The sequence below is a fragment of the Cynoglossus semilaevis genome, chromosome 1, assembly GCF_000523025.1.
Source record: "Cynoglossus semilaevis isolate Cse_v1.0 chromosome 1, Cse_v1.0, whole genome shotgun sequence".
Classification (NCBI taxonomy): Eukaryota; Metazoa; Chordata; class Actinopteri; order Pleuronectiformes; family Cynoglossidae; genus Cynoglossus; species Cynoglossus semilaevis.
Genome location: NC_024307.1, coordinates 17,297,793 through 17,322,755, shown reverse-complemented (window position 1 = coordinate 17,322,755; position 24,963 = coordinate 17,297,793). Strand labels below are relative to the sequence as shown.

Here is a 24,963-nt window from a genome sequence, read left to right as displayed (position 1 = left end):
ACAGTGGGCTACAGTGGGCTACAGTGGGCCACAGTGGGCTGGTGATCTAGTACCGACGTGGTGCTACCAGTTGATTGTACCAGTCTTTGGTGTAAGGACAGTTGGGGACGGCTGCTGTGATTGGTTTATAGAGTGTGTTATTTTGTTTTCTTTTCCCCTTTTTTTCTAAATTTGAAAACAAGTATTTTATACACTTTAAGTAAAGGCCATTCTGAGTGTGAGTGTGTGTGTGTGTGTGTGTGTGTGTGTGTAATCAGAGCTAAATTGATTTTCTCTCTTTACGTTTGGGTGAGGTAAACACCACATCATGGTCATTTCTCCTCCTCTTCCTCCTCCTCCTCCTCCTCCTCTGTCTCTGTCGCTCCTCTATGTCATTACCAACATTTCTGCATTCCACAAACTGACCTTCGTCTGATGAAGTAAACATTATTTTTACTGCCTCAAAGTGTGTGTTTATCATCATATCCAATCAGCTCCCTCGGCTCTCAATTGTACTTCATCTCTGCGGGCGTTAAATCTTCCCGTCTGCTGCCTGGAGTCAGCACAGCAGGAAAACACACAGGTCTAATTAAGGGCAAAAAAATAAATCTTTCAAAGATAAAACAAATACACGGAGCTAACGGTGTATTTGTGATGATTGAGGGCTGCACGCATCACGTGTGATGATTTAACACTTTGATTTTGAGGAGTTTACTGAAGAGGTTGGTGTCGAAGGATGGAAATATTAAAGATCAAAGAAACTCAGGTAAAGAAAAAAAACTGAAGGATTTACCTGATGGGTATTTAACACCTGAGAGCCTCACTTTAACAAACTTTGTAGGAGTACTCACCAAAACTAAACGTGATTTCAGTCTTGTTTTATTTTGGTCTGATAACGGCCAAATCGTCAGCATGAGAGCAGCTATTATAACAAGAAGACCAGAAAAAGAAGGTATTTGAAGAGTATCATCGTACTATTATATACTACTAGTACCGTACTCCAGACGTGCTGTATCCCATGAAGCCACTTGTAGTTTTAATGACATAAAGTCACATAATTAGCACAGATAGCGCCGCCTGCAGCCTGAGAAAAAAAGGCTGTGGCAGCACAGAAAAATCTCAGCAACGTAACAATATAGATTTGAATGTCATGAAGATATTTTAAATATTTGTAACAGAAAACTCAGGATAAGCAAAGCATTCTTTCTCCCATACCAAAGTCCATAGAGAAAATCAGTGATTTTGCACCATGGCAGACGTATGGTGACTCACTTCTGCTGCCATTAGTCAGTTAAAATGTGTTATTTTGGAACGTCTATTGTTTGAAATTATGCTTTTAGAATTATTTTAGTTCCAGAGACTGACCACATGAGGCAGTAGTTAACCTGTAACTCCAGTGTCCCTGTGAGAAACAAAAATCGCTGATTTTCTCTATAGACTCTGGCATGTAAAATGGGATTTAATTTAAACAATAATGAGATAAGGCTAGGAGAAAAAGTTAAATTAACAAAAAATGTAACAGTAAGAGCAGCAGTTTTGTGTTTTCCAATAAAGTGTTTATTTGTTGAGAGTTGGTTTTACAGTGTAGTTAGCAGGATCCATGCAGTCGAGCTCTTTATGTCTAATCATCATCGTAATGATATTAAAGATATTTCACATCACAGGTCACATACAGGACATAAATAAATGACAAACGACAAGCGTCCTTCACTCCGGGTTCATGAAACCGTTTCATACACTATTTACACGAGCCGCACATCGTCTTCACGTTCATCTTCATTTGTGTCGTCTCACATTTTCATCAGCTCACGTCGCAAACAGTGCTCTTCAAATCCACAACAGTACTTAAGAGTAGAGGCAAGGCACACAAATGATTTCAAACCCTAACTTGTCCTACACACACACACACACCCATACAGAAACACACACAGGGAAACACACACATATCCAAACCCTGCTTCACAGAAAATCATTGTCTAGAAAAAAACAAACAAACAACCAAAAAACATAGTTTACGTTCAGCAGTATTATCAACAATGGGGGCAACAAACGTTGGTGTGATCAAACCGTCAACAACAACACTTCAGCGTTTGCTAGCTTTGGTCGTGTTGCATAGATGAAATATTTGTTCATTTTACTTTATTAAGGGTGTTTGCTTTTTAGTCCAAAGTTCAAAAACAAAAATCGAATTTTGTCATTTTTAGATAGAGCTGTCGGAAAAATAAAAACACTGGCATTCTGAAGCTAACTTGCTAAGGATAGCCAAACACTGCTCAAGACATTAGGCAACTTCAACATGGAAAGGTTTGTTCAGTGTCAGTGTTTTTTTATTCTTCAGGTCTACAAGGTAAGGTGTGACTCTGCTGCTCTTTGGGTCTTTGTTTTTCGTCTGGTTTGTAGTTTTTATAACCTGAGCTATTCTGCAAACGTTAGCTAAACCCTATTTTCCATTTGTTTCTGGACATTTTCAAGCAAAGCTATGATGGATATTGAAGCTACCTGTCTTGACAGGAGTGGTCTGAAACTAGCACTATTGCTAACACTAACATTAGCCAATCGCTAATATTTTAGAAGCTAGCTTTACTTGAGTGGTCCTATACAGCTGTGCAGCTCACCATGTCCACGTTTAAAGCTAAAGTTAGATCATTATGTTGGTATTTTGCTAATGTTAGCTAACTCCTGCTCAGCCTATGTCCAACTTCAACATTTAACATGTGTTAAATGTTAATCATATAGAAATCTTATCTTAGAAGTTTTAAATATGAAGTTCTTTGGGGAGTGACTCCTTTCTCTGTCCTATAACTGGAAGTATTTTGTTCATTTTGGGAGTTAGGGTTTCAATCTCTCAGCCTGGGGTAGTGTCAAAGGTTCGTTCAGTGGAGACTTGGCAGGAGCTACAGTCACCATGTGGGGTCTCCTTTTACAACTGACCGATGTGTGCAGACTGATCACAGAGGCTTCATGGCTGGAGTTATTATTCCAAAGTTTTTGGGTCATTTTATGAAAAAAATAACTCTCCAAAAAGCAGCATTAATAATCTGGAAAAACTCCTGCACAGGACGAGACTCTTCATTTTAGAACTGCCAGGTCAAATGTTTACATTCAGTGATGCTTCGGTGCAAAAAACACCACGAAAAACCACAGGAGATCTCACAGATCCTGGAGAACAACCTATCAAAATGAATTTGACAGTGAAGCAGTGTCAATGTTTGGCCACTAGTGGGGGTAAATCCATAGTCTTCTCGACTGGTCACCAAAGTTTATCATTATCCTAAACCTCCCAGTATTCTGTCTCCACCATCTTAATGTCCACCTTGTGCATCCTCTCTGGTCTCTGCTCCTTCTGTCTGACAGCTCCTTCTGTAACACCCTCCTTCAGATATATTCACTGTCTCTCCTCAACACCTCCTCCTCTCCTCTCTGACTTTATCTCCAACCCTGTCCTCCTTCACTGTCCTCTGATCTGCTCAGTTTAATCCTGTCCATCCTGGTCTCTCCCAGTGAAGATCTCAGCTCATCTTCATCTCCTCCACCTCCAACTCTGCCTTTGGTCTATGAGTCAGAGACACTGTCTCTGGACCAGACACCAACCAGTATCTGGCCCAGATGAAGTGTCAGACGTGGCCCACATGTAGACTGGCCAACAGGTAATAATTTTGAATTGTCCACGTCTAATCTGGACGACTGATCGATATTTGTACACGTTTATTTTTGAAGACCACCCTGGACTGAGACGTGGTCAGAGGAATGGACGGCAGCAGAAATACAAGTGTCCTACAGGGGAAGGCACAAACACTTTCCTATCAGGGCAGCTGGGAAATGACCTGCTGACCTGCTGACCTGCTGACCTGCTGCTCCGTTATATTTCAAACCTTTAAAACAGGCTCCATTGGAAACTAAAATGTAAGACAGATGTAGATGTGACTGTGAGCTCATTCAAGCCTGGTTTACTGCGTCAATCTGCACCTGTCTACGGGATTAGACTCATTCATCGACGCCACCTGGTGGTGACAGCTTCCACTGTCACTTTTTGTTGTGTAAACGTCTGTAACTTTCTTGTTTTCATACTCTCGATGCTACAGCTGTTCATTTAAATTTGAATGTAGAAGAGAAACGACCGGACAAGTCAACGCCACGAAACGCATCGTAAACTCCGACGCATCGTAAACTCCGACGCATCTTCTCCAGGGTTTGCAGGTGTCGGTGTTGGTGGAGCTGGAAGGGCGAGTTCCCGAGAACAGGAGGAGAAGAAAAAAGAACCCACGGAAAGAAACCCAGAGACAAGATGATCCGCTGCAGACAGCTCCCCCTACAGGTGAATTCTGGAAGTGCCAGCTCTGAGGACAGGAAGTCTCTGAGAGAACGAGAAAGAAAGAGAGACATTTATTGATTATTGATTGATTTTTGGCTTTGGTTTTATATCTCCACTTCAATATGAAGTCTGTGGGATTGTTTTAATCTGCCTCTGCCACACACACACACACACACACACACACACTCTTGTGTGTTTTTCTGCAGACCTTCTGCTGTCTGGGTCACAGAGCACATCATGAGCCACATTTACCATTGCTTTAATTGCACCTGCGCGCGTGTGTGTGTGTGTGTGTGTGTGAACAGGTGGACTAGACTGGGGCACGCCATGGGGGTCAGGACCAGCTGTACACATCACTGATATGATGTGTGTGTTTTGTCCTTTTTTGTCACAGGCTTACATATGTGTGTGTGTGTGTGTGTGTGTGTGTGTGTGTGTGTGTGTGTGTGAACATCATGTGTGTCTAACCTGCAGCTGTTGGGCTGTCAGGGCTTCTACCTGGACTTTTATACCGTGCCCTCAGGGGTGTGTGTGTCTGTGTGTCTGTAGTGTGTCCGTCTGTGGGTCTGTGTGTATTTATATAGAGTGTGTGTGTGTGTGTGTGTGTGTCAGTGTGTGTTTATGTTGTGAGGGCAAAAGGTTTTGCTGAGCCCTGGAGGCACCCATAGGGCGGGCCACATCACACACACCCACACAAACACACACAGACTCACACACACACACACACACACACACACTCTCACACACACACACACACACACACACACTCTCACACACACACACACACACACACACACACAGACACAGACACAGACACAGACACACAGACAGGGTGAGTCTTGATCTTTGTCTTTGATTTTGGTTGAGAAAATAAAATGATGTCATTTTAATAAACATGACCATGATCACAGCTTCTCCCTCAGTCACTCACACTGAAGCTGCCCGTCTTTGAGGGGGCGTGTCTCACCGAGGGCTGACTCCGCCCACACACCGCCCCTGCTCCGGTCTCATGACTGACAGGCATCTGGGAAAAAGACCAAACAAAGAGAGGAAACATAAATACAAATGAAATGTATTGATAAAAGTTCCTGTTCCCTCACCTCCTCCTCTCCTCACCTCCTCCTCTCCTCACCTCCTGTTCCCTCACCTCCTCCTCTCCTCCTGTTCCCTCACCCCCTGTTCCCTCACCTCCTCCTCCCCTCACCTCCTCCTCTCCTCTCCTCCTGTTCCCTCACCCCCTGTTCCCTCACCTCCTCCTCCCCTCCTCCTCTCCTCACCTCCTGTTCCCTCGCCTCCTGTTCCCTCGCCTCCTCCTCTCCTCACCTCCTCCTCTCCTCACCTCCTGTTCCCTCGCCTCCTGTTCCCTCACCTCCTGTTCCCTCACCCCCTCCTCTCCTTTCTAGCTTCCTTCAAATCTATTACTTCCTTAATGGTTTCTCTTCCTGCTTCCTGCTCTCTCTGCCTGTTTGTATTTCCTACTCCTCCTGACTTCCTGTTTCCTTCCTTCCTTCCTTGCTCCTCCTCTCTCCTCCTTGTCCAGGTCCTTTCCTATCATCTTCCTTCCTTCCCTGTTCCCTTCATTCCTCCATCCTTGGTCCTTTCTTCTCTCTCTTACAGGAGTGACATTTATTTACTGACAGTTTTAAACTGAAGCCACTTCTCTTTTACAGGAAAAACTTGAACTTTTTTGTTCTATTTAATTTGATAAAGTGATGAACAAGTGAATTGTGCAGCAGTTTGTGTCGCCGTCGGCCTCTGACTCAGAAGTTCAATGTAAACAGGAATGAATGAAGTTCCACTGAGTGACAGACAGGACGCCAGGAGTGGAGGCACCTCCTCAGCTCTGGCTGCATCTCCTGCTCTCCTTCCACCTCTTCCTCCTCCTCCTCCTCCTTGTCCTCACCACAGTTGCAGATGATAAACAGAGGAGGAGAAAATAAGAAGTCATTTGCATGAGGAAATAGAAAAGTGAAAGAGGAGCAGAAAGAAGCTAATTCAGCGAGGAGCGACGCTCTCAGCTGATGAATCCTAATCAAAGCTGACTCAGAGTCGCTCTGTCGAACCCAAACTGCTGAGGAGGCTGGGATTAGAGGAGCAGAGGATAGAAGGAGGAGAACGAAGGAGGGGTGGAAAAGTAGAGCTGTTCTGTGGAGCCTTCAAAACCTCAGGGAAGGAAGGAGGAGGAGGAGGATAAGAAGAGGAAGACTAGAGGAGGAGGAAGACTAAAGACGGTACTGATGTTCAGTCATGTATCAGTGGAGCCTGAAGTGTCACAGAGGCTGCAAAAACTAAGAAGAGGAGGAGAAAAAAAGGAGGAAAGGGGGGAAAGCAGGAGAGGAGGAGAAGAAGTGAGGAGAGAAGAAGGAATGGAAAAAGAGGGAGAGAAAGATGGAGGACAAATTGACAAAACAGAGGAGAGAGAGGAGGAACAAATGTGATGATGAGAGGAGACCCAGGGGGAGGAGTGAGGAGATCACTACACTGATGAAACAGTAAACTAGTCCGTTTACTGGACGGAAGAAAGAGGAGAGGAACAAAGGAGCAAAGTATGAGGAAAGGAGTAGAAATAAGAAGTGGAGAAGGAGGAAGAGAGGAGCAGAGAGGAGAATAATTATGTCATTGTTCTGTCACCTTAACACAATGTTAAGAGTTTGTCAATAATCCCTGAGGAGAAGAAGAGAAAAAAGGAGGGAGGTGGGGCAGGGGAGACGAGGAAACGGGGGAGTAAACATTAACACCTCCCACGTCTGTCTTCAGACAGTCAGTGACACAAACACTGCTCCTCCTCGTTTTACATTCATCACCACTCAGGTTTGGGCTCAGACTAATACCTGGAGGAGAGATTAGTGAGGTTCAGAATCGGGAGCACTTACCGTCTTCACCTCCTGCTGCGAGCTGCTCCTCCCTCTCCTCCCCTTCTCCCTATCTGTCTCTCTCATCGGCGAGCAGTTAATTTTGGGATTAGCACGCGTGGCGGCGGCCGGCTCTTTTGAGGGATTTGTAGCCGAGCTGCAGACACTTATCTTGGTCATTACGGCGTCCGTATCGGATTCCAGCGTTTTAGTGTCTGCCAAACGTTGGGCTGCGGAGGAAGAGGTGGAGGAGGAGGCGACACGTTGGCAGGGATTAAGATAAGGAGGCCCCTCATTACGACTCTCCTCCCGCCGACTCTCAGCGGCTGCCACTTCTCTTCCAGTGACATCACGCAGCAGGTGCAGGTCCTGGACTGGCCTCCGGGACACCGGGGGTGAAGATGGAGGGTCGTCACAGGTGAAGTCTGCAGCGGGGGAGGAAATGGAGCCCGGAGCGGGGTGCAGCAGAGGAGAGGAGGAGCTCAGTGTCCCCTCTGTCTTCACTGTGGGACTGGATCCTTGGAAGTACAGGAGCTCCTGATCTGGGATGAACTCCTCTGGAGGAGACAAGTCTGCTAGATCATCGACTGGTTTGGACATAGGTCCAGGTGGGTAGGACGCCGACCGAGACTTCCTGGTGAGCGTCATGCTGTAGCAGAGAGGAGGACCGAGGTACACCTCCTCTGTGCAGGCTGCAAACAGCGTCTCCTCGTCCCTGATGTCAGGACTGGGGGGGACGGATGACGGAGGAGAGTGAGCGGACTGAGGGGAGAGGGAGGCGGCTGTCTTTCTGTTGGTGCTGGTGAAGAGTTCAGGGCTGGGACTGTGGAGGCCCTGTGTTGGGGAGACGTATGTGGGGATGGTGTAGGGGGCCGGCGTGGAGCTCTTCTCCTCGGAGCACTGGCTGACCTCACCACAGTCACTGTCGTGTGAGGACAGGGACAGGTAGGAGTAAAAGTCTCCTTTACGTAGGTGCAGAGGACGGTGGGAATGTTCCAGAACCTGGAGGAGGAGAAGGACGAAAGAGGAGGTCAGGACTGAGCTGCAGTCAAGCTAACAGGTCCTACAACAAACCTGGAACCAGCTACAAACTGTTGACATTGAAACTGTTAGACCAACCAACAAGCTAACAAGCCATGATAAACAGTCAGTCAAAACAGACGTTAACCTGTCTAAAAAACCCGGACACACCCTCGAACGCTGGGACCCAAGGACCTCAACAAAGCTCTCAAAGCTAACAAGTCCTCAAGACAACAAACATGACTTTCAAGCTAGATTATTTATTTAAAACAAATACTGATACAAGTCCAAACCTCAAAAACAGCAACAAAACAGTTGGAAAGACTTTCTATAAAACCAAGACTTAAAAACTGGTGGTGTTAAAATCCGACCAAAAGCAGCTCAATCTAAGCTACAACGTACACAACTGTGACAGGTCGTGATAAGAACAAACAATTTCTAGAAAACAAAAAGGCAGGACAACAAACAGTATAACTAACACTATAACTATAACAGCATTTTAACTCATTATAGAATTAATAACAGCTCTAGGCTAACTAGCCTAGCTAACATGTTAAAAACTTAATCATCTCCCAAAACTGCACTCGACTCTCAACTGGTCCTTAACTCAGCCAACAAAACTCCTACGCACGATAACAAGTCAAGTCAAAGCCGTCGACTGACAGTAATCAATAATCGGTCATGGAGTCGTTTCACTAAAGAATCCTGATTATTATGAAATAGTTCTCCTTTTATTTTTAGTGTCTATGTTCAAAGAGAAAATGAATCTAAAAGTTAAAAAAGTGATCTCCTCTGATCTGTTCAGCCAGTCGCAGTAATTCAATAAATCGCATCACAGATCATAACTTTTAGGATGTGATGAATTTTATTTTTTTCTTCCCAGGATCCACTGTGAGTGAGGGAAGCTAAGAAATAATCAGTTTCCAATCTTCATCTTATTTCTGAAAAGAAATCAAGCAGAAAACTCTGTTTTTTTACTGAAGAAAAAGTCATACAGACATTAGCCACAACACAGTGATGAGTTCCTGGGAACAGTTTGAATGAAACTGTATAAAAAGGAGTCGTCAAATGAAATCAAATATATTTTTGTTACCAGAACCTTTTTTGTATAAAACAATCTCGATTTATTCTCAAATCTTTGTGTATCTCAAGGCTGTTCATCAGGTAAATGTACATACAATTATATGTAATAGCTGCATTTGTCAGAAAGTCTCAAATAAAAATGAGGAGTTACATAACAAATACTAAAATGGTGTTTTTTACTATTTTAAAAACTTTTTTGTACATCTTTTTACTTTTCAAATCAAACATTAAACTTTAAATTCAAATTTGATGGAAACAGAAATAAAATGATCAGAATAATCCATCAGAATCCCACATACTTCCACCAACTACTTCTCACTCATTTCTAGCTGGATTACCTTGTCCCTGATGTTGGCCACTGGTCCCTGGCTCTGGTCCTGGTTCGACCCGTTGCTCTCAGACTGGTTGTTCTCCTCAGACTGATTCTCTTTGCTCTTCAGCGCCAGTGACGTCAGGTCAATGATCTCCATTACAAAGTCATGCACGTTTTCCTTCTTCGCTGAGCAGGAGGGCGTGGAGGAGGAAGGAGGGAGGTGGAGGTGGCAGGAGGGGCGACACCCTCGCTGTTTTTTTGGAGGGAGAGAAGAGTCCTTGTCCCGTATCTCCTTCCTGGTCTCTTCTGTCACGAGTGTAGAGAATTTAAACTTTTCCTGAATGGTGATGGCCTTCCGTTCACTGCTCCCTGCCCTGTCGTTGTGAAATGCATTGTGGGATCTGCAGTCGTCCACTGGAGAGAGGGATGGAGGTGAGGGGAAGGAGGTGCTGTGGCAGGGAATTTCTCCCTGAAGTTGGCCTATCAAAGAGCAGCCACGTCTGACTGACAAAGTAGGAGGTCGAGTGGAGTTTGGTTTTGTTTTCGTACTGTCCACGTCCTCAGGCAGTTCCTCTGACTTATCAAAGAAGTACAACTCTCTCTGCAGCTCCTCCTTTTTAATGAAAACACTGGACTCCTCCCTGAGGAGCCTGTCATCTTCATCATCTTTCCTTCTCAAGCAGCTCTGGTCCACATTCCCGTTCTCCACGTCGTCCACAAACTGGCTGAGGTAGCTTCTGGTCGTCTTCCTCAGGTTTCCCTCGTCTCCCTCACCTCCCACAACTTCGTTGCCACTTTCTGGAGGTTTTGTTGAGGAGTGGTTTCGAAAACAGCTCTGCTCCTTGTTGAATGAGGTGGAGGAGTTAAAGACGGAGGTCTGGTGGGACCCACACTGCAGCTCATCACGGAGACCTGATTCAGACTTTGTGGAAGCGGTGCGAGGAGAACGATTCCAGCTCTGCAATTCACTCTTGATGTACTCCAGTCCCAGGACGTAAGAACCTTCCATCTCCTCCTCATCTTCATCTTCATCATCCTCGTTACCTGAGGAGGCCCCACTTAACCTCACCTCCTCTTCCTCCTCTCCGTCCCGCACACCGAGCTCCTCCTCAGTGAGTGTGAGGGTTGAGGACGACAGGAGGTCGCTGTCGTCCTCGTCCTCGTCCGTGCATGCTGAAACGTTCACCACCATGCTCAAACTGGCAGCATCTGCCTCCTCCATCACAGGTGGAGCCGGCTGCTTCTTGTAGGAGGCATTTGCCATCGCAGGGTTGAGGAGATGGCGGCGGCGGTTTCTCACCAAAGCACAATCTTCAGATCCCAGGGAGGACTCTTCAGTGCTGCTGAGCTCTGTGAGTGACGCAGTGGCTGAACTCTCGTTGATCAGTGATGGTGGACCCTTCCTCATAGAAGACACTGAAATCCCACAGAGTGCTGAGTGAGGACCAAAGGACGGAGAGGCGGACAGACGTCTGTGCTGCAAGGAGATACTTGGAAGCATCATGTCAGAAACACTCCGAGTCATCTTTGCATCCAGAGTAAGAGGACTCTGGATGTTCTCCAAGCGTTTGAGGAGATCTAGGGTTCTTCGACTCAGTTCTCCAGACGAAGCTTCTCCCTGTGATTTCACCAAATCGGCTTCTCCGCCGCGTCGAGGATCCAGTTCCGAGAGGCTGGAGGTGTTGCTGCGACCGGGCGCCAGGCAACTCTCCAGAGAAGCACTGCGCTGCAACGTTTCTTTAGAAGGAAACAGGTCTACACTAGAGGCCAGCAAAGACTCCAGAGAGGAGCCCTGTGACAGACCTGGACTGGATGGTTCTCCACTCAAAGTCGGGGTCTCCAAACTGTTAACTCCAACCCCTGGGTAGACCTTACACGACACAAACGGCTTGGATGATTCTCCGCCACTTCTTTCCACTTCAAAGTCAGAATCAGAGTCTGGAGGTGTTAGGAGTCCACGTCCATTAATAATGATCTCCAAAGCCTCTCCTCCCCCTCTTCTGGGTCTCCTCCTCTTCTCTTCCTCTCTGTTCCTCCTGCTATCATCCTTCCTCCATCCCTTCTCTCTCTTGTTTTCATCCACCCTAACTGCCTGGGTAATTCTGGAGACTTTTTCCTTTTTTGCCTCGTCTTTATCTGGATTTTCAGGATTCCCGGTGGTCTCCGTGTCTCCAGTGTCACTGACAATCCCGCTCTCACACTCAGACCGACGGCTGTTGGCTGACTGACCACTTTCTCTGCCACCTTCTCCATCTACACAACCAATCAACTTGTCTTCTTCTCCTCCTCCACCACTTCTGGATGCCAGTCCTCCAAGAAGGTCTGGGAGTGATTCGATGGAGGAGAAAGAAGAGTCTTTACTGAGACTCTTCAGCAGGCGGTGCTGTTTTTGTTTTCCTAATTTGCCTTTAGAAGAACAGCCAGTAAACTGTGGCTGTCTGTAGAACTCCACATTATGGAGGCTGTAAACCTGGTACACCATGTTGTTGTTGTTGTTGGTCATCTGGGCTGCAGTTTCTGACGGAGACTCTCCCAGACTCTGACTGGCAGCAGCACTCCTCTGGTTCCACTCTGGTTCTGTGGGGAGGTTCTGGGTCAGGTCGGGTTCCAGAACCTGTGGCTCCACTTCTGTCATTGTCATGTCGGTTTCATCCCATTCCCAGGAATCGTCCTGCACTGGTGCAGCAGGAACTGGGCTAATCTGGCGAAGATCAACAAGACCTGGCTCAAGGAAGTTCCCAGGAACCTAAAGACAGAGGAAAAAAAAGGGTGTTTGATTTGAACAAAAATTAAAGAGGTAAAGCACTCTCATGATTCTGTCTCGAAATATGGTTCAGAAAAAATGTTGACATTTAAAGGAATTGTGCAACTATTAATTAGACTCTGAAACAAATGTTGTGATTTCTGAAACATAATTTCTAACATTTAGAAATGTTTCATTTCTAGAAATCAGGAGTTTTCAGTGTATGAGGTCTGCCTCTATTTGGATACACCGGAGCACTTCAGAGGAGGCTGGATACGAGGGAAGTGTAGAACAGGAAAAATAAGGTGGGAGTCACAAGGAAGGAACGTGAACATCTATAACACTCACAGCACAGCTTGACATGGAACTCTGGGACTAGAATCATTTCATTCAAATAAAATCCTCATTTCCTGTTTTGGAACACCACAGTGGACAGCAACGTAAACATTTGAATTATAATACTAACATATGGAACTTGACTTGATTATATATATTTTTTTTTTTTTTCATGTCTGTTGGTCAGTTTTACGGATTTCCACAACATTCTGTTTTCGGTCTGTGTCACTTTCTGTCTCTGTCAATTGAAAAAATAAGCGGCCACTCAGGTCAAGTGGACCGGTGACCATTTCACTGTGCAGTCAATACTGATAATGGTCTTTGATAGAGGTATCAGTGTGGAGGCCACTGGCAGGAGGATTCCCTGCCATTACTTATCATCTTCCTGTACTAATGTTGTGGAAGTCTGCAGTGATCGATACTGTGTTTATATCACAGTAAACGAGGAGCATTCATCTTCATTATCTGTTTTCCTCTTGGTGATATATAAATCTTTCAGTTTGATTCTCTGTTCTTTATGTTCCAAATTACTGAAGGACATTATTCTCCTTCCACTCATATTTTTTTGTACATTGTTACCTTTTGTACAAATGTGCTGTTGTTATACAACATTCATTTAAATGTGGAGGACGTGGTGCTTAATAAGGAAGAAAGATATTTTCAACTGTTTGTCCTTTTCAGCTGAGAGGTTGATCCACTGCTGCAGCCAACGTGAAGCTGAGATGTGTTAACGTGTGACTTTGTTGTTTCAAATTCCAGACTCAGATTTACATCAGTGACATAATCCAACAGCACTGATTTCTCTATGATCAAAATGATGACATTCTCCATGAGCTGTCTGAAACCTTTTTTTTTTCGGTAAAAAAATGTCTCTTTAACAGGAGAAATAAAGTAGTGAATATATTCCCACAACATGGTAAACTTAAAACTCCCAAATTCTGAATTATCTCTTTAAAATTCCTTTTCTCCAGAACCTCTAATCTCCAGCGCTGACGCTCAGACGGATGTCAAATGTTGCACCAAGTCAAATCCTGTGGATCCGTTTATGCATAAAAGTGTTGTTAGAAAAGAAAGGATGTTTTCTATTAACATTTAAAGTGCAACAAATGTTTTATTCCACGCCCAGACGGTGTGTTTTTATTTATGTCGGGCAGCAAACTCTTTTTTATATATATATTTAAATAAAAGGAGATGGACATGTTTGCAAAAATCACAGGAATCAGCTTTGTTTGAACCACACGCCCGCTGACACCCGCCTCTGATAGGAACACGCTCTGCCGTCATTTTAAAAGAGAAGAAGAGCAAAAATCATCCCGCCCCAAAGCAATTGCTCATAAATCTCAACACAAATTATTCCGCTGTGGAACAAAGCGATGAATTATTCAGAAAGGACTTCTGAGAGGAGCAGGGGGAGGAGGAGGAGGAGGGAGAGGTGGAAGAGAGGAGGAAGAGGAGCGAGGAGATGAAGGGAGAAAAATACTAAAGTAAATACGTAATCAGAATCCTTCAGAAAGCACAGCTCTCTGAAAATATGCTTAGACACAGGAATTCTTCTCTTCCGCAGACATAATTATACAAATTGCTCGGCGTCTCATTAACAAGAGAGGGGAGTAATTCCTATTAGCCATTCATAGCCTATTAATCTAATAAACTACCTCTCTGTGTGCTGGTGTGTGTGTGTGTGTGTGTGTGTAATGAAATTCTATTAGATTTGTGTCTATTTCCCTGGTGCTGATATTTCAGATGGGAGTAAATGGCTGAACTGGGGTTTCTGCAGCGACAGACGTGTTCACAAACACGTTGAGGAGAAGAGGTAGAACGATCCATCAGACTAATCTGATTCAATCTAATCTTTGATGACCCAAGAAAACCTGCCAGACGTTCTATATCTGTACTTGTCTGCTGAATAAAAGAGTTTTAAAGCTGAACACATGGAATAACAACGCAACAATGAAAAAAAAAGGGAAGGCAGAGACGTTTTCTTTTTAGATGAACTAACTTCATCTAAACCGTACTTTGGTCTAAATCAACAACATCATTGTCCCTGTATTTGACAACCAGGTGGGTTTTCAGCTTGACCCTTTTCTCAGAGGTCATCACAGTGGTGGAAGGTGTTATCGCACACAGAAGCTTCTGGTAGGAGACTGCATCAAGCTAGCTCCCTCCACTGGACAGTTTTAAATCACATGTGAGCTGAGTGAAACGGTAGAAGTGAGTCGACACTTTGTGACGTTAAGTTGATATTCTCTTCGATTGACTTTGGTCTGGTGAATTAGGTCTAACCTAATCCAACCCACCCAAGTATTTGGAAAATTAGCCAATTTTGTTTAATTTGTCTGAAAACCATAATATATTTTCCACAAATGATTAGTCTTTGTTCATCTAAGCGACAGTGACAGACGGAACAGTTGAATCCTCTTCCACTAGAAGATGTGTGTATTTCTTCAATTCCTGAGAGTATATCAGTATTGTGTTCAACTAAACAGGCTTCACATCAAGTAAGGAGTTGTAAATAATATGAGATCATTCTGTTTCATTACATTTACTTTTTCTGACATTTTTGTTTGTTTTTGAATCTTGGGATTTTTCTAATGTTTAATCAATTCATGGCCGAAAAAAAGGTTTGGAAACACTAGTTTAACTAAGAAGTTGTTTGTGGTTCACATCCATTTTTCATGGTCTGTCGTCCATATTTCCAGCCTGACTTTGTTCCTTGAACATTGATGGGATCGAGTAAAGTTGGGTCAGAAATTGGAGTCAGACTTTTAGTTGACACCGAACTAATCAAAAGTGAGTTGTTATCTGCGGACCAAGATTGGGATGAGTGTATTTATTATTCTATTGGACAAACAGGCTGGTGTTGAAGACCAGAAGACTTTAAATTATTCTGGACAAACAGACCAGAGACCGGAGTTTACAGAAGATCCTCCACAAACTGTTTACTGCACACTGTGGCCGTGTGTGTGGGAGTGTGTTTGCCATAAAACAGAAAAACTTTTTTTTTTCCATTAGCTTTGGTTTGACTGCTCCCATTTGTTAGCATAGCAGCTGAAGGCCCAAGGAGAGCGTGGCTATCTAACAGCATCTAGGTGATTATTCATGTGCCTCAGCTCCAGGTGGACCTTCTGCTGCTGCTGCTGCTGCTGCTGCTGCTGCTGCTGCTGCTGCCCAGGCCCCGGTCCCTGCTGTACCTGTTGTCACTGCACTCAAGAGAGTCCGGCGTCAGAACCAGCAGAAGCTCACAGATAAATCATGTCCCTGTGCAGACAGCAAAGCTTTGAATGTAATTATAAAACCTGAATGAGAAAACCACCATGCACTGCAGCTAAAGTATTCCCAACATTCCTGAGGAACTTGGAGAAAAAAGGACTTCCATACATCAACATGTAGTTTTCAACAAGTGTGAGGGAAACAAAAAATGGTTAGAACAAAAGAATCAAACAGGAACTACCAACTGTTTACAGAGAGATGTGTAGCTAGCGTTAGCATTCCTCTACAGAAACATACATAGAATACAATACAATGTGTTAGCCATAACTGGAATTCAGTTAAAAATGCCAACAACAATTAAAAGTTAAGTGGGGCTACCATTAGCATGATTCTGTGATGCTAATGCTAGCTGTAAAAACCTCCCCACTACAATTATTGTGTCCTACACAACAGAGTACTGTTAGCATGACCTTGACTATTAGACTGTCCTTAGTCTAACCTTTAAATGGGACTACTGTTAGCAACACTAAGCATAAGCTAACAATAAGAACAACTGGACGTGGAGGCTAAAAGCTCTAACTTGTTAAAGCTCTTCATGAGAATATTCTGAGCATCAGCAAAACTTCTTTCAACTAAAGATGTTGCAGCTAAAAGTAATACTTTTTATTAATAATTTTAAAAAAAATGTTGTGATGTAGTTAAACCCGTGTATCTTTTGTGGCTCACTTAGCAACAATATGAACAGTGAGAATATTAAATTATAAATATAAACTGTCAATAGTTACTATCACTTCAAATATTACAAACTGATTAGCTGTGGCTGAACTCGAAACAATTGAAAAAATACATTGTTTTTAGTACATCCTAAACCCCCAGTTTTTTTTCTCTCTCTTCACGAACAGTGAAATTACTCTGCAGTCAGGCAGCGAGGTCACACTGTCTGCCCTCTGTTATTTGTCTTCTCCGACACTACAGTGTGTGTGTGTGTGTGTGTGTGTGTGTGTGTGTGTGTGTGAGGGTGTGTTTCAGAGAGAGGAAGTATCTCCTGGCCTTCATCAAACAGCAGTTTTTTCCTTCTTTACTGTTCTGTTGAAATCACACTGTGATCTCCAGTCCAGCAGGAGGTTAACTGTAGCTTCATAAAATCAACAATTTGATAAACATGTGTTAATTCAGTGTAGAATTAATAAACTCTAATAATAAAATACAGATTTAACTGTTTACATTTCCTCATCAAGTTCTAATTCCAAGCTATTTTTGTCTTTTTGTTTATCTCTAATTTTGCTGCGAATATTACGTACTAATATTCTTGACTTCATTTGTTTTTGTTTTTATTTGTTTATTTAAATTTGTGTGTGGTTTAACAGTTTTATCACCTCTGTGAAACATCACTTTTTAATTTTAATTTTTCAACATTTATACAATTAGCATCAGGCCCAGTGAAGTCCACTGAACTGAAGCAAAAAGGCTCCACTACTGCGGGTGTGTTTAAATATTATGACTTTTTTACTACAGTTCCTTATGTTATGTCTATAACTTCAACTTGGACTGTGATTTTAATCATGTTTTTATTTAAAACATTTTCTCTTTAATCTGATTGTATCTTAAAGGTAACATGTGACCAGTGAAATATAAAATAAAATAAAATATATTTGTGTCTCCAGATGAATGTCTGAGTGTGATTTAATGCCTTTGTCTTTCTGTGTGTGTGTGTGTGTGCGTCCGCCTGACATTTCTGAAAAAAGAAAACAGTGAGTTTGTGTTGATGCTTATTTCACACCGACTCATCTTGTAAAGATTGTTCCGCTGCCGAAACGCCTCGCCTTCAATTACGGCGCCATCTGTCTTTCACGCTCGCATCTAAGCATCAAATCAAACTCTGACGTGCTCGCCAAGCATAACCTTGCTGCCCGCGGGCCGGTGACGGATGTGGCGTGTTAAATGTCAGGCGGCTCTAACCTGCCGCTCGCCCAGCTCCTTCTTCAGTCGGTTCTGCCACTGCAGCGCCTGCATCACGATGGCCTCCCACCGACGCTCCAGGTTGATGGACAGCAGCTGCAGGGCCTCCTGGTGCTGCTCCGCCTCAGGGCCTGCCGCCTCCGCCATGAGGCCCGACTGTCCAAGAGATGGGGATTGGGGAGAAGGTGTTAGACTGATGACAATGAAAAAATGTTTTCATTTTAATCATATGATTAAAGCTGTGGTAGGTGAGAGCGATACAGAGAGGAAAACAGAGAGAGGGAGACAGAGGGGGGGGAGAGGGGGAGAGAGGGGGGAGGCAGAGGGGGAAGGAGAGAATTGATTGCTGAATTTAATTTCTAAGGGGTTTAAGACTTTTCATTTGAAGTTGAAGGTTCTCGGTCCTAGACCTCCACCCACTTCCACAACATCACTGGACGACCATCTGCCTTTAGCCCCGCCCACATCATCAACGTTGGAACTGAACGTTGCTGAATTTTTTTTCACTTTTTTAATTTTTGTTTTATTTCAGTGCTTGAACAGCGGGTAGGTGGAAAGTAGAGAAACTGAATTTCATTTTTTCTGTACGTCCTATAAATATAGAAAAGTTGATAATTAAAAACAAATGAATATTTGGATGAATTAATTGTCTCTCTTTATTCAGGTCTGTGATTGGTTAAAATCTCCAACCAGGTTTGGACTGGAAACAAATCCTAAAATCTCTTTTATATCACAAGGGTGTTTTGTTTATTAGAAATTGTTAACAAAAATGTGGATTACCTATCCCAACTTTAACCTTCATTTAAAACTAACAACAACATCAATTGTTGTGTTGAGCTGAATGTAACTTAATCTCAACTTTATTTACATTACAGGTTGTTTTTCATTGTGTTGCTGTGGTTTACACAGTGCAGGAGTTTAGAGGTAGCAAAGATTTACCACAAACTCACCTGACTTTGCTGCAGCAGTTTTTGGCACAGCTTCAGTACGGATGCCACTCCACGGCGTCGAGCTCGCACCTCAGCACAAAGAGACTGGAAGAAGAAAAAGAAGATGAAGAAGGAATGGGGAAAAAGTTTTTAAAACTTAAAAAAGAAAACTTTTTAAAGTCCACTGAGTGACACGGTACACTCGTCCACACCAGAGTTCAGAGTCACTTCTAGAAAATGATGCCTTTTCAGTTTAACTGCTGTAAAGTCTTCTGTTCCTTCTGATCTGCACTCTACTTTAAATACTGACTCATTTCAGTATTTGAAGAGAGTGAACCAGGTGGGAGGATTTTTGGGCGTTACTTTGTCTCTTATCTTCATTTTTACCATCAACACAACAGTTAAATCAAACATCATGATCACACGTTGAACCAAATGAAACCTTGGTTTAGTTTTCTAGTCCCGTCGTCCTCAGATCAGGTCGTGACGCTCTGCTTGATTGGTTTGAGCACTTTGTTCATTAGCGCAGACTGCGCTGCAGCTCACAGATCCGTCATCAGCCGTAACAGTGCAACGAACTAAAAAGGACAACAGTAAATATCCCTTCGTCTTCCTCTCCCTCTCCTCCTCCCCCTCTCCCTCACCCCTGTCTAATAAATGCAACAAAACCAGGAAAAAAACCAAACGGCCTGATTGACGGAGCCCATTAGAAATCACTATATGCTGATGAGTTTCAACACACAAAGGTCAGCCAGCAGTGTGTGTGTGTGTGTGTGTGTGTGGGTGGTCCATATGTTAAGCAATGAAAAGCATTAATATGTGTGTAATAGAGTGTGTGTGTGTGTGTGTGTCCATATGTATGCAAAAACTTTTCCTCTCTTTGTGTGCACTTGAATGTGTTTATGTGTGTAAGTGTGTGTGTGCACGTGAGTGTGCGTCGGACGGGGGACAGCCCTGCCTCGCTGTGTGTCACGGAGCCAAACACGTCCAAGCCCCGGACTGTTTATGGTAATCCCACTCCCTGGCTGGAAAAGCACTTCCTTTACATTTTCTTTACATTTTTCCAATAAATATTAAACACTATTACAATGAAATGGGATTCTCTCTCCCTCTCTCTCCCTCTCTCTCTCTCTCTCTCTCTCTTCAGTTTAGCATATTTGGGGCTGGCCTTGTTGTCTAAACAGGAGATGGAGATGCAGAATTCAGCAGACAGGATCAAGAGGACGAGACCGTTGTGTGTGTGTGTAGGTGTGTGTGTGCACATAAAGTGACACGTGAAAGAAGATGTGTGTGCATGTATGTGTGTGTTTGGCTGAAGTAAACAACAACAGAACAGTTCAGCGACACTGGGGGGTCAAACTGGGTCAACAGTCAGTGAAAACACAGATCAGAGTGATTTATGATTCAAACCAACAGAATGTACGTCGCAGTAGTAATGGTACTACTAGTACTACAAGCAATACAGACTGAAAAAATACCCACATCTTCTACGTCGTCAACACATCAAAACTCTGTTTCTACTTCTTTCTTCCGCACAGAGTCAACATTTACAAAACTGACACCAGGTTTTGTTTTTAAAAAAACTTTATATCAAACAGAAAACCACTTCATCATTAACGTTAATGTTTAAATCCACACCTAGAACCAGGCGACTCCCAAGTGAACCACGTCTTGGACTTTTCACAGTCTCATAAAATCAGTAATTCTGTATTGGCTCTAGTCCACACTGAGTGGAAATCAGCCGTTCCAAACTACAGATCAGTGTCACTCCTTCATGACCTGCAGAGGTTTGAAAGGCCTCAGGTGGAAGAGTGGAGTTTTTCTCACAGTTTATTTTTAGACAGAAGAAAAATCCTGAATCCTGAGTCTCTATTGTTTCTGCACTGCTGCTTTTCATGCACTGATCGCCCCCTCCTCTCTCTCTATCTCCCTCTTTGTCTCTCTATCTCTCTCCCTCCAGTTGAGCCTGGCTGGGCCCGTATTGACTCAGAGGGCTCTACAGACACAGTCGGACAAATATTTGCCGAAAAGCTTTCCTTCCAAAATACGTAGAGTGTTGGAGCGGCTGTAGAGAAAAGAGGAGCAGAAAAGAGCTGAAAACAGTGAGAGAGGTCAGAGCAGAGGAGCAGAGGAGCAGGAAGATTAAAGCCAAAGTAACAGTGAGACTTCGCTGAGAAAAAAGACAAGAAATAAGACAACATGAAACAGAGAAAGAGGCAGGAAATGAAAAGAAAAGACCACAAGCTGTAGATGTGACACTGGAACCAACAACAGTTCTTACACAGAGGGTTATTACTGAAACTTCTCAAACTTCTGCCACGCTTTGCAGATGATGTGACGCTGTGTATGTTCCCAGGACACAGTTGAATAAATGAAGCAGTTTCAAGTGGTTCCCGTTGGTTTGGATTCTTTTGAACAGAACACAGAGCAAATGTTGTAAATTATATTGGTTTGGATTCTTTTGAGAACACAGAGCAAATGTTGTAAATTATGGTCCTATTTTACGGAAAACAGACCTGAGGAATGACAGCAGAGCTGAACACAAGTGGTTACAGAGTGAGAGTGATCGTTTAGATTTGTTGTCGTTAAAAGGAAAAACAGAATAGCACCATGGTGAGGATATTCATGTCCACCAGTGTCTCCATGGTCAAGGTCGACCCACAGTAAGGCCGTTTTTTTTTTTTTTCTCAGCCCATCACTCAACCCTCGTTCTGTAAGTGTGACACAATTAGGATAAACAAAAAATCCAAGAGGATCTGCTGTTCTCTTCTGCTAATTCCCTCTTCACTCTCTCTCAATCTCCCCTCCTGTCCTTCTCCTCCTTCCTCTTCCTCTCCTCTTATCCTGTATCTCTCTCCCTCCTTAAGACTTCCTCTCCTAAAAACAAAATCCTCTTAACTCTCCTCCACCTCCTCATCTCCACAATCTAATTACTGAGACCTGTTGTGAAGAGAGGGAACAGGGAGTGACAGAGGATGAAGAGGAGAGAGAGAGAGAGAGAGAGAGAGAGGATGAAGGAGACAGAAGGTTGTTTGTTTGTGAAGCCACTACAGTAGTCGTACAGATACAGCACTGACAGTCAGGTTTATAACCTGTTCACTCAACCAGACCAAGGTCCACAGAGAAAAACTCTGACTCTAACATCACAGCAGAGAGGAGTTGTTTTAATGTCTTTGAATATGTCTCTTCAGAGACGGTGGACTCCTGGGTGTGGTTTGAATGACCACAGGAGGTGGCAGTAGATCAGCAGTTATGTCTGCGTGTGCTAAGTCGCTGCTTCGTGTTGAAGCTTAGCTTCTACTAATGTGAATTTCTCTGCCTAAACACTCTGTCTACTCACTCTGGTGCAAAATTCCAGAAAAACGTATTAAATGGACCAGAGTTGGAGGGAGAAAAAAAAACCGTAAGGGCGTGACGACGGAGACGAAAAGGAAGAAGAAGACAAGGACAAACAGGAGTGGAGGAGACTGAGAATTTGGGCTGTGACCCACTGGATATTTCAATCAATTACCATTAATTAGAAATCTCTGATTAATTCTATTTGTTGATTAAGTCAATTAAAACCACAAACACTCGTTATCGCACCACAAGCCTTAATGAATTCCTGTCGACAATTTGCATCCACACATATTCCCTCTGCTGATGCTAACGGTGCCTACAGCAACACGTACCTCTGTCCTTTAATTCCCCGTCTCACCTTCCACCCTCTTTCCATTCTTTCTTCTTCCCTCTTTTTTTACTTCCTGTCTCGTCCGTTCTTCCTTAGCCAAACGTATAAAAATACAAAAGGTCTCCGGCACGTTTTGGCCGCAGAGATTTGCTGGAGGGCAGCATGTTTTTCAGCCAGTTTCCTTTTCTGTAAGTTTGGAAACATTAATCCTTCACTTCATCACCTTGTCCTCTAACCTCAAGGCCTGGGATTCCCAAACCGGGATCCTGGGACCTCCGGGGCTCCTCCGCTCAGACACCCAGGTAAAACAAGGCTGCACACAAACTCTCTCCTAAGAGTCTTGTTATGTCAGTCAAACTTTTTGGGAACAAGTCAAACAGCAGCACAGGGGAGTGAATGAAGCCAGAGGTATAATCCAGGATTTCTGCTGTTAACACACAACGCCCAGGCCCAATCCCAGTTCCCCTTTTCACCCCGGAAAATAGGTGCACAGGTTAGAGGTGGTAGAATTTGTTTTCTTCTCCCCTCAGGAACACGTTTATACGACGAGAAGCTAATTTAGTGATCAGTTCAGTTTAAAAGAGGAGTTTAGACTGTGGATACAAAAAACAACTTACTCTAAAGTGGCTTTAATGTTCCATAAAATACACAGATATTTTGACCAACGTGGACAGGCTTCATGTCGGGCATATGATTAAAAAATGTTTGTCATTTACACAAGGTGGCGCTTTGGCCCAGAGTCAACGTCTCTGTCATTGGTGTGGAACCCCAGGGTTCACCTCCTGGACAAGATCCAATCCCGGTCACAGTGGTTGGTACCAGTGCAGTGGACTCACCACCAGGAAGGTTCAGGGGGGTTGGTGCGGTGCAGTGTGATTTGGGTGGTGGTCATGGAGACTGCTGCACACATTTTTTGTTAAAGATTCGCTGCTTTAAACTACGCAAAAACTCACTGAGGTCTGTGAGTCGGACTCATGTCCGACAGCACAATGAGGTAGTGTGCTGGTGAGGCAGTTTCAACCAATCACCGCAAAGAAGCGGAGAGAACAGTTACACAATTATGATGTGGACATAAGTCAGCAGGAGCTGAGGGTAACATAAAGGTTAGGCCTTCCTTAGTGAAAACCTGTCGTACAGGACAGAGTTAACAAAATAAACCAGTCTTGGTTGGATTAAACCTGTCCTCAGTCAAACCTCTACCCTTTAGTGACAAACACTGTGTGTGTCCTTCACACGTAAAAGAAAAAATAAATCTTTTTCATCTCTGACATTAGCCTAGGTCCTTCTGCTCCAGCTCCACTCACAGCGAGGTTTTAACTTTGAAAGCTCTGCTCTTAAAATATTCAGCAGCTCTAAACGACCAGGGAGAACATGTGAAGTTTCTGCCAGAGAAAGCATTTAGTGTCGAGGCTAATGCAGCCAGGGTGGACCAGCTCCACGAGTTCAAAGTCCATCTCTTTCTCTCTGTCTGACTTTCCTCGGCTTCATCTTTGTCTGGATCATTCTCTGGTTCACACTTTACACACCCTCATCACAAAACACCACAGAAAAAGTCTGCACTTTTATCTCAAGAACCACACATGAGCTGCTGGTCCACTGCTGCCCCCTGTGGTCAGTTTGTGTGACCAAGGTGAATGTGAACAAATGGTTTCAAAGACTAAGGTCAAGAAACACAACATAAACCAGCTGTAAACTCAGAGATTAGAGCAGCAGTGGATGAACAGCTCGTGTCGTCTGTGATGTTAAATCACTCACTTCCTCTCTGGACTCTGCTGTAAATGAAACACCCACAGAACTGAGTATCCTGCAGCAGATGACCGTCCTGCTGTCAAATAAAAGGCTTTTTTTCCTCTTCTGTGAATAGTGACATGTAAATGACAGGAAGTGATGAGTCATGTCATGAAGTAACAGGTGAGGATCACCTGTGGCTGAAACGTGAACAGGTGTTTGATGGTGGAACCCTGAGCTCTCAGCTTCTGTTCTGACAGCAGCTCTTTGATTTCATTTTCTCTTCATGTTCTTTCTCTTTTCTTTGTTTTTCGGCTTCGTTCTTCTGTGAGTTTTCCAATTTAGAAGATTGAAGACATTTCTTCTTCTTTCCCATCATTGTCCTCCTGCCACCGCTCCTCTTTCTCTCCTGACCTCCTCCTCTTCTCTCTCCTCTGGTGTTTTTTTTTCTCCAAACCTCCTCATTTCTCTTCTCCACTCTGCATGTTTCTGCCTCCCTCCTCCTTCAGCAGATGAAAGAGCTGAGTGTTTTCTTCTCCTCCTCCTCAGGATCAGATGAAGATGAAAGTCTCATCTTCTCTGTTGACGCCGTCGCTGTGGAAACGCCTCACCTGTTTACTTGCCTCCGACCCTTAACGAGAAAACACCTCTTCAAAAACACACACACACTCACACACACTCACACACACTCACACACACTCACACACACTCAGCAGGGATGGTGTGAATCTCTAATCCTCAGCATTGAACAGGTATCGATGTCTCACCATCATCATCATCATCATCATCATCATCATCATCATCATCATCACCATCACCATCATCATCA

General features: G+C 43.8%; 1 protein-coding gene across 5 annotated transcripts in view; it reads right to left on the bottom strand.

The window, feature by feature from the left end:
• Positions 1 to 1,513: 1,513 nt before the first annotated feature.
• akap6 (A kinase (PRKA) anchor protein 6) overlaps positions 1,514 to 24,963 on the bottom strand; it is a 118,366-nt gene continuing 94,916 nt past the window's right edge. For 4 of the 5 annotated variants that reach the window (XM_025055135.1, XM_025055144.1, XM_025055141.1 and 1 more), the window contains 6 exons: positions 18,758 to 18,841; positions 17,808 to 17,963; positions 9,585 to 12,305; positions 7,165 to 8,145; positions 5,223 to 5,315; positions 1,514 to 4,333 (listed from right to left, as the gene is read on the bottom strand). In XM_025055135.1, the coding sequence (XP_024910903.1) occupies positions 4,289 to 4,333; positions 5,223 to 5,315; positions 7,165 to 8,145; positions 9,585 to 12,305; positions 17,808 to 17,963; positions 18,758 to 18,841 (4,080 nt within the window). In that variant the 3' untranslated portion in view covers positions 1,514 to 4,288. The remainder of the gene's footprint in view (positions 4,334 to 5,222; positions 5,316 to 7,164; positions 8,146 to 9,584; positions 12,306 to 17,807; positions 17,964 to 18,757; positions 18,842 to 24,963) is intronic. The other variant, XM_025055145.1, reaches the window with a different exon arrangement.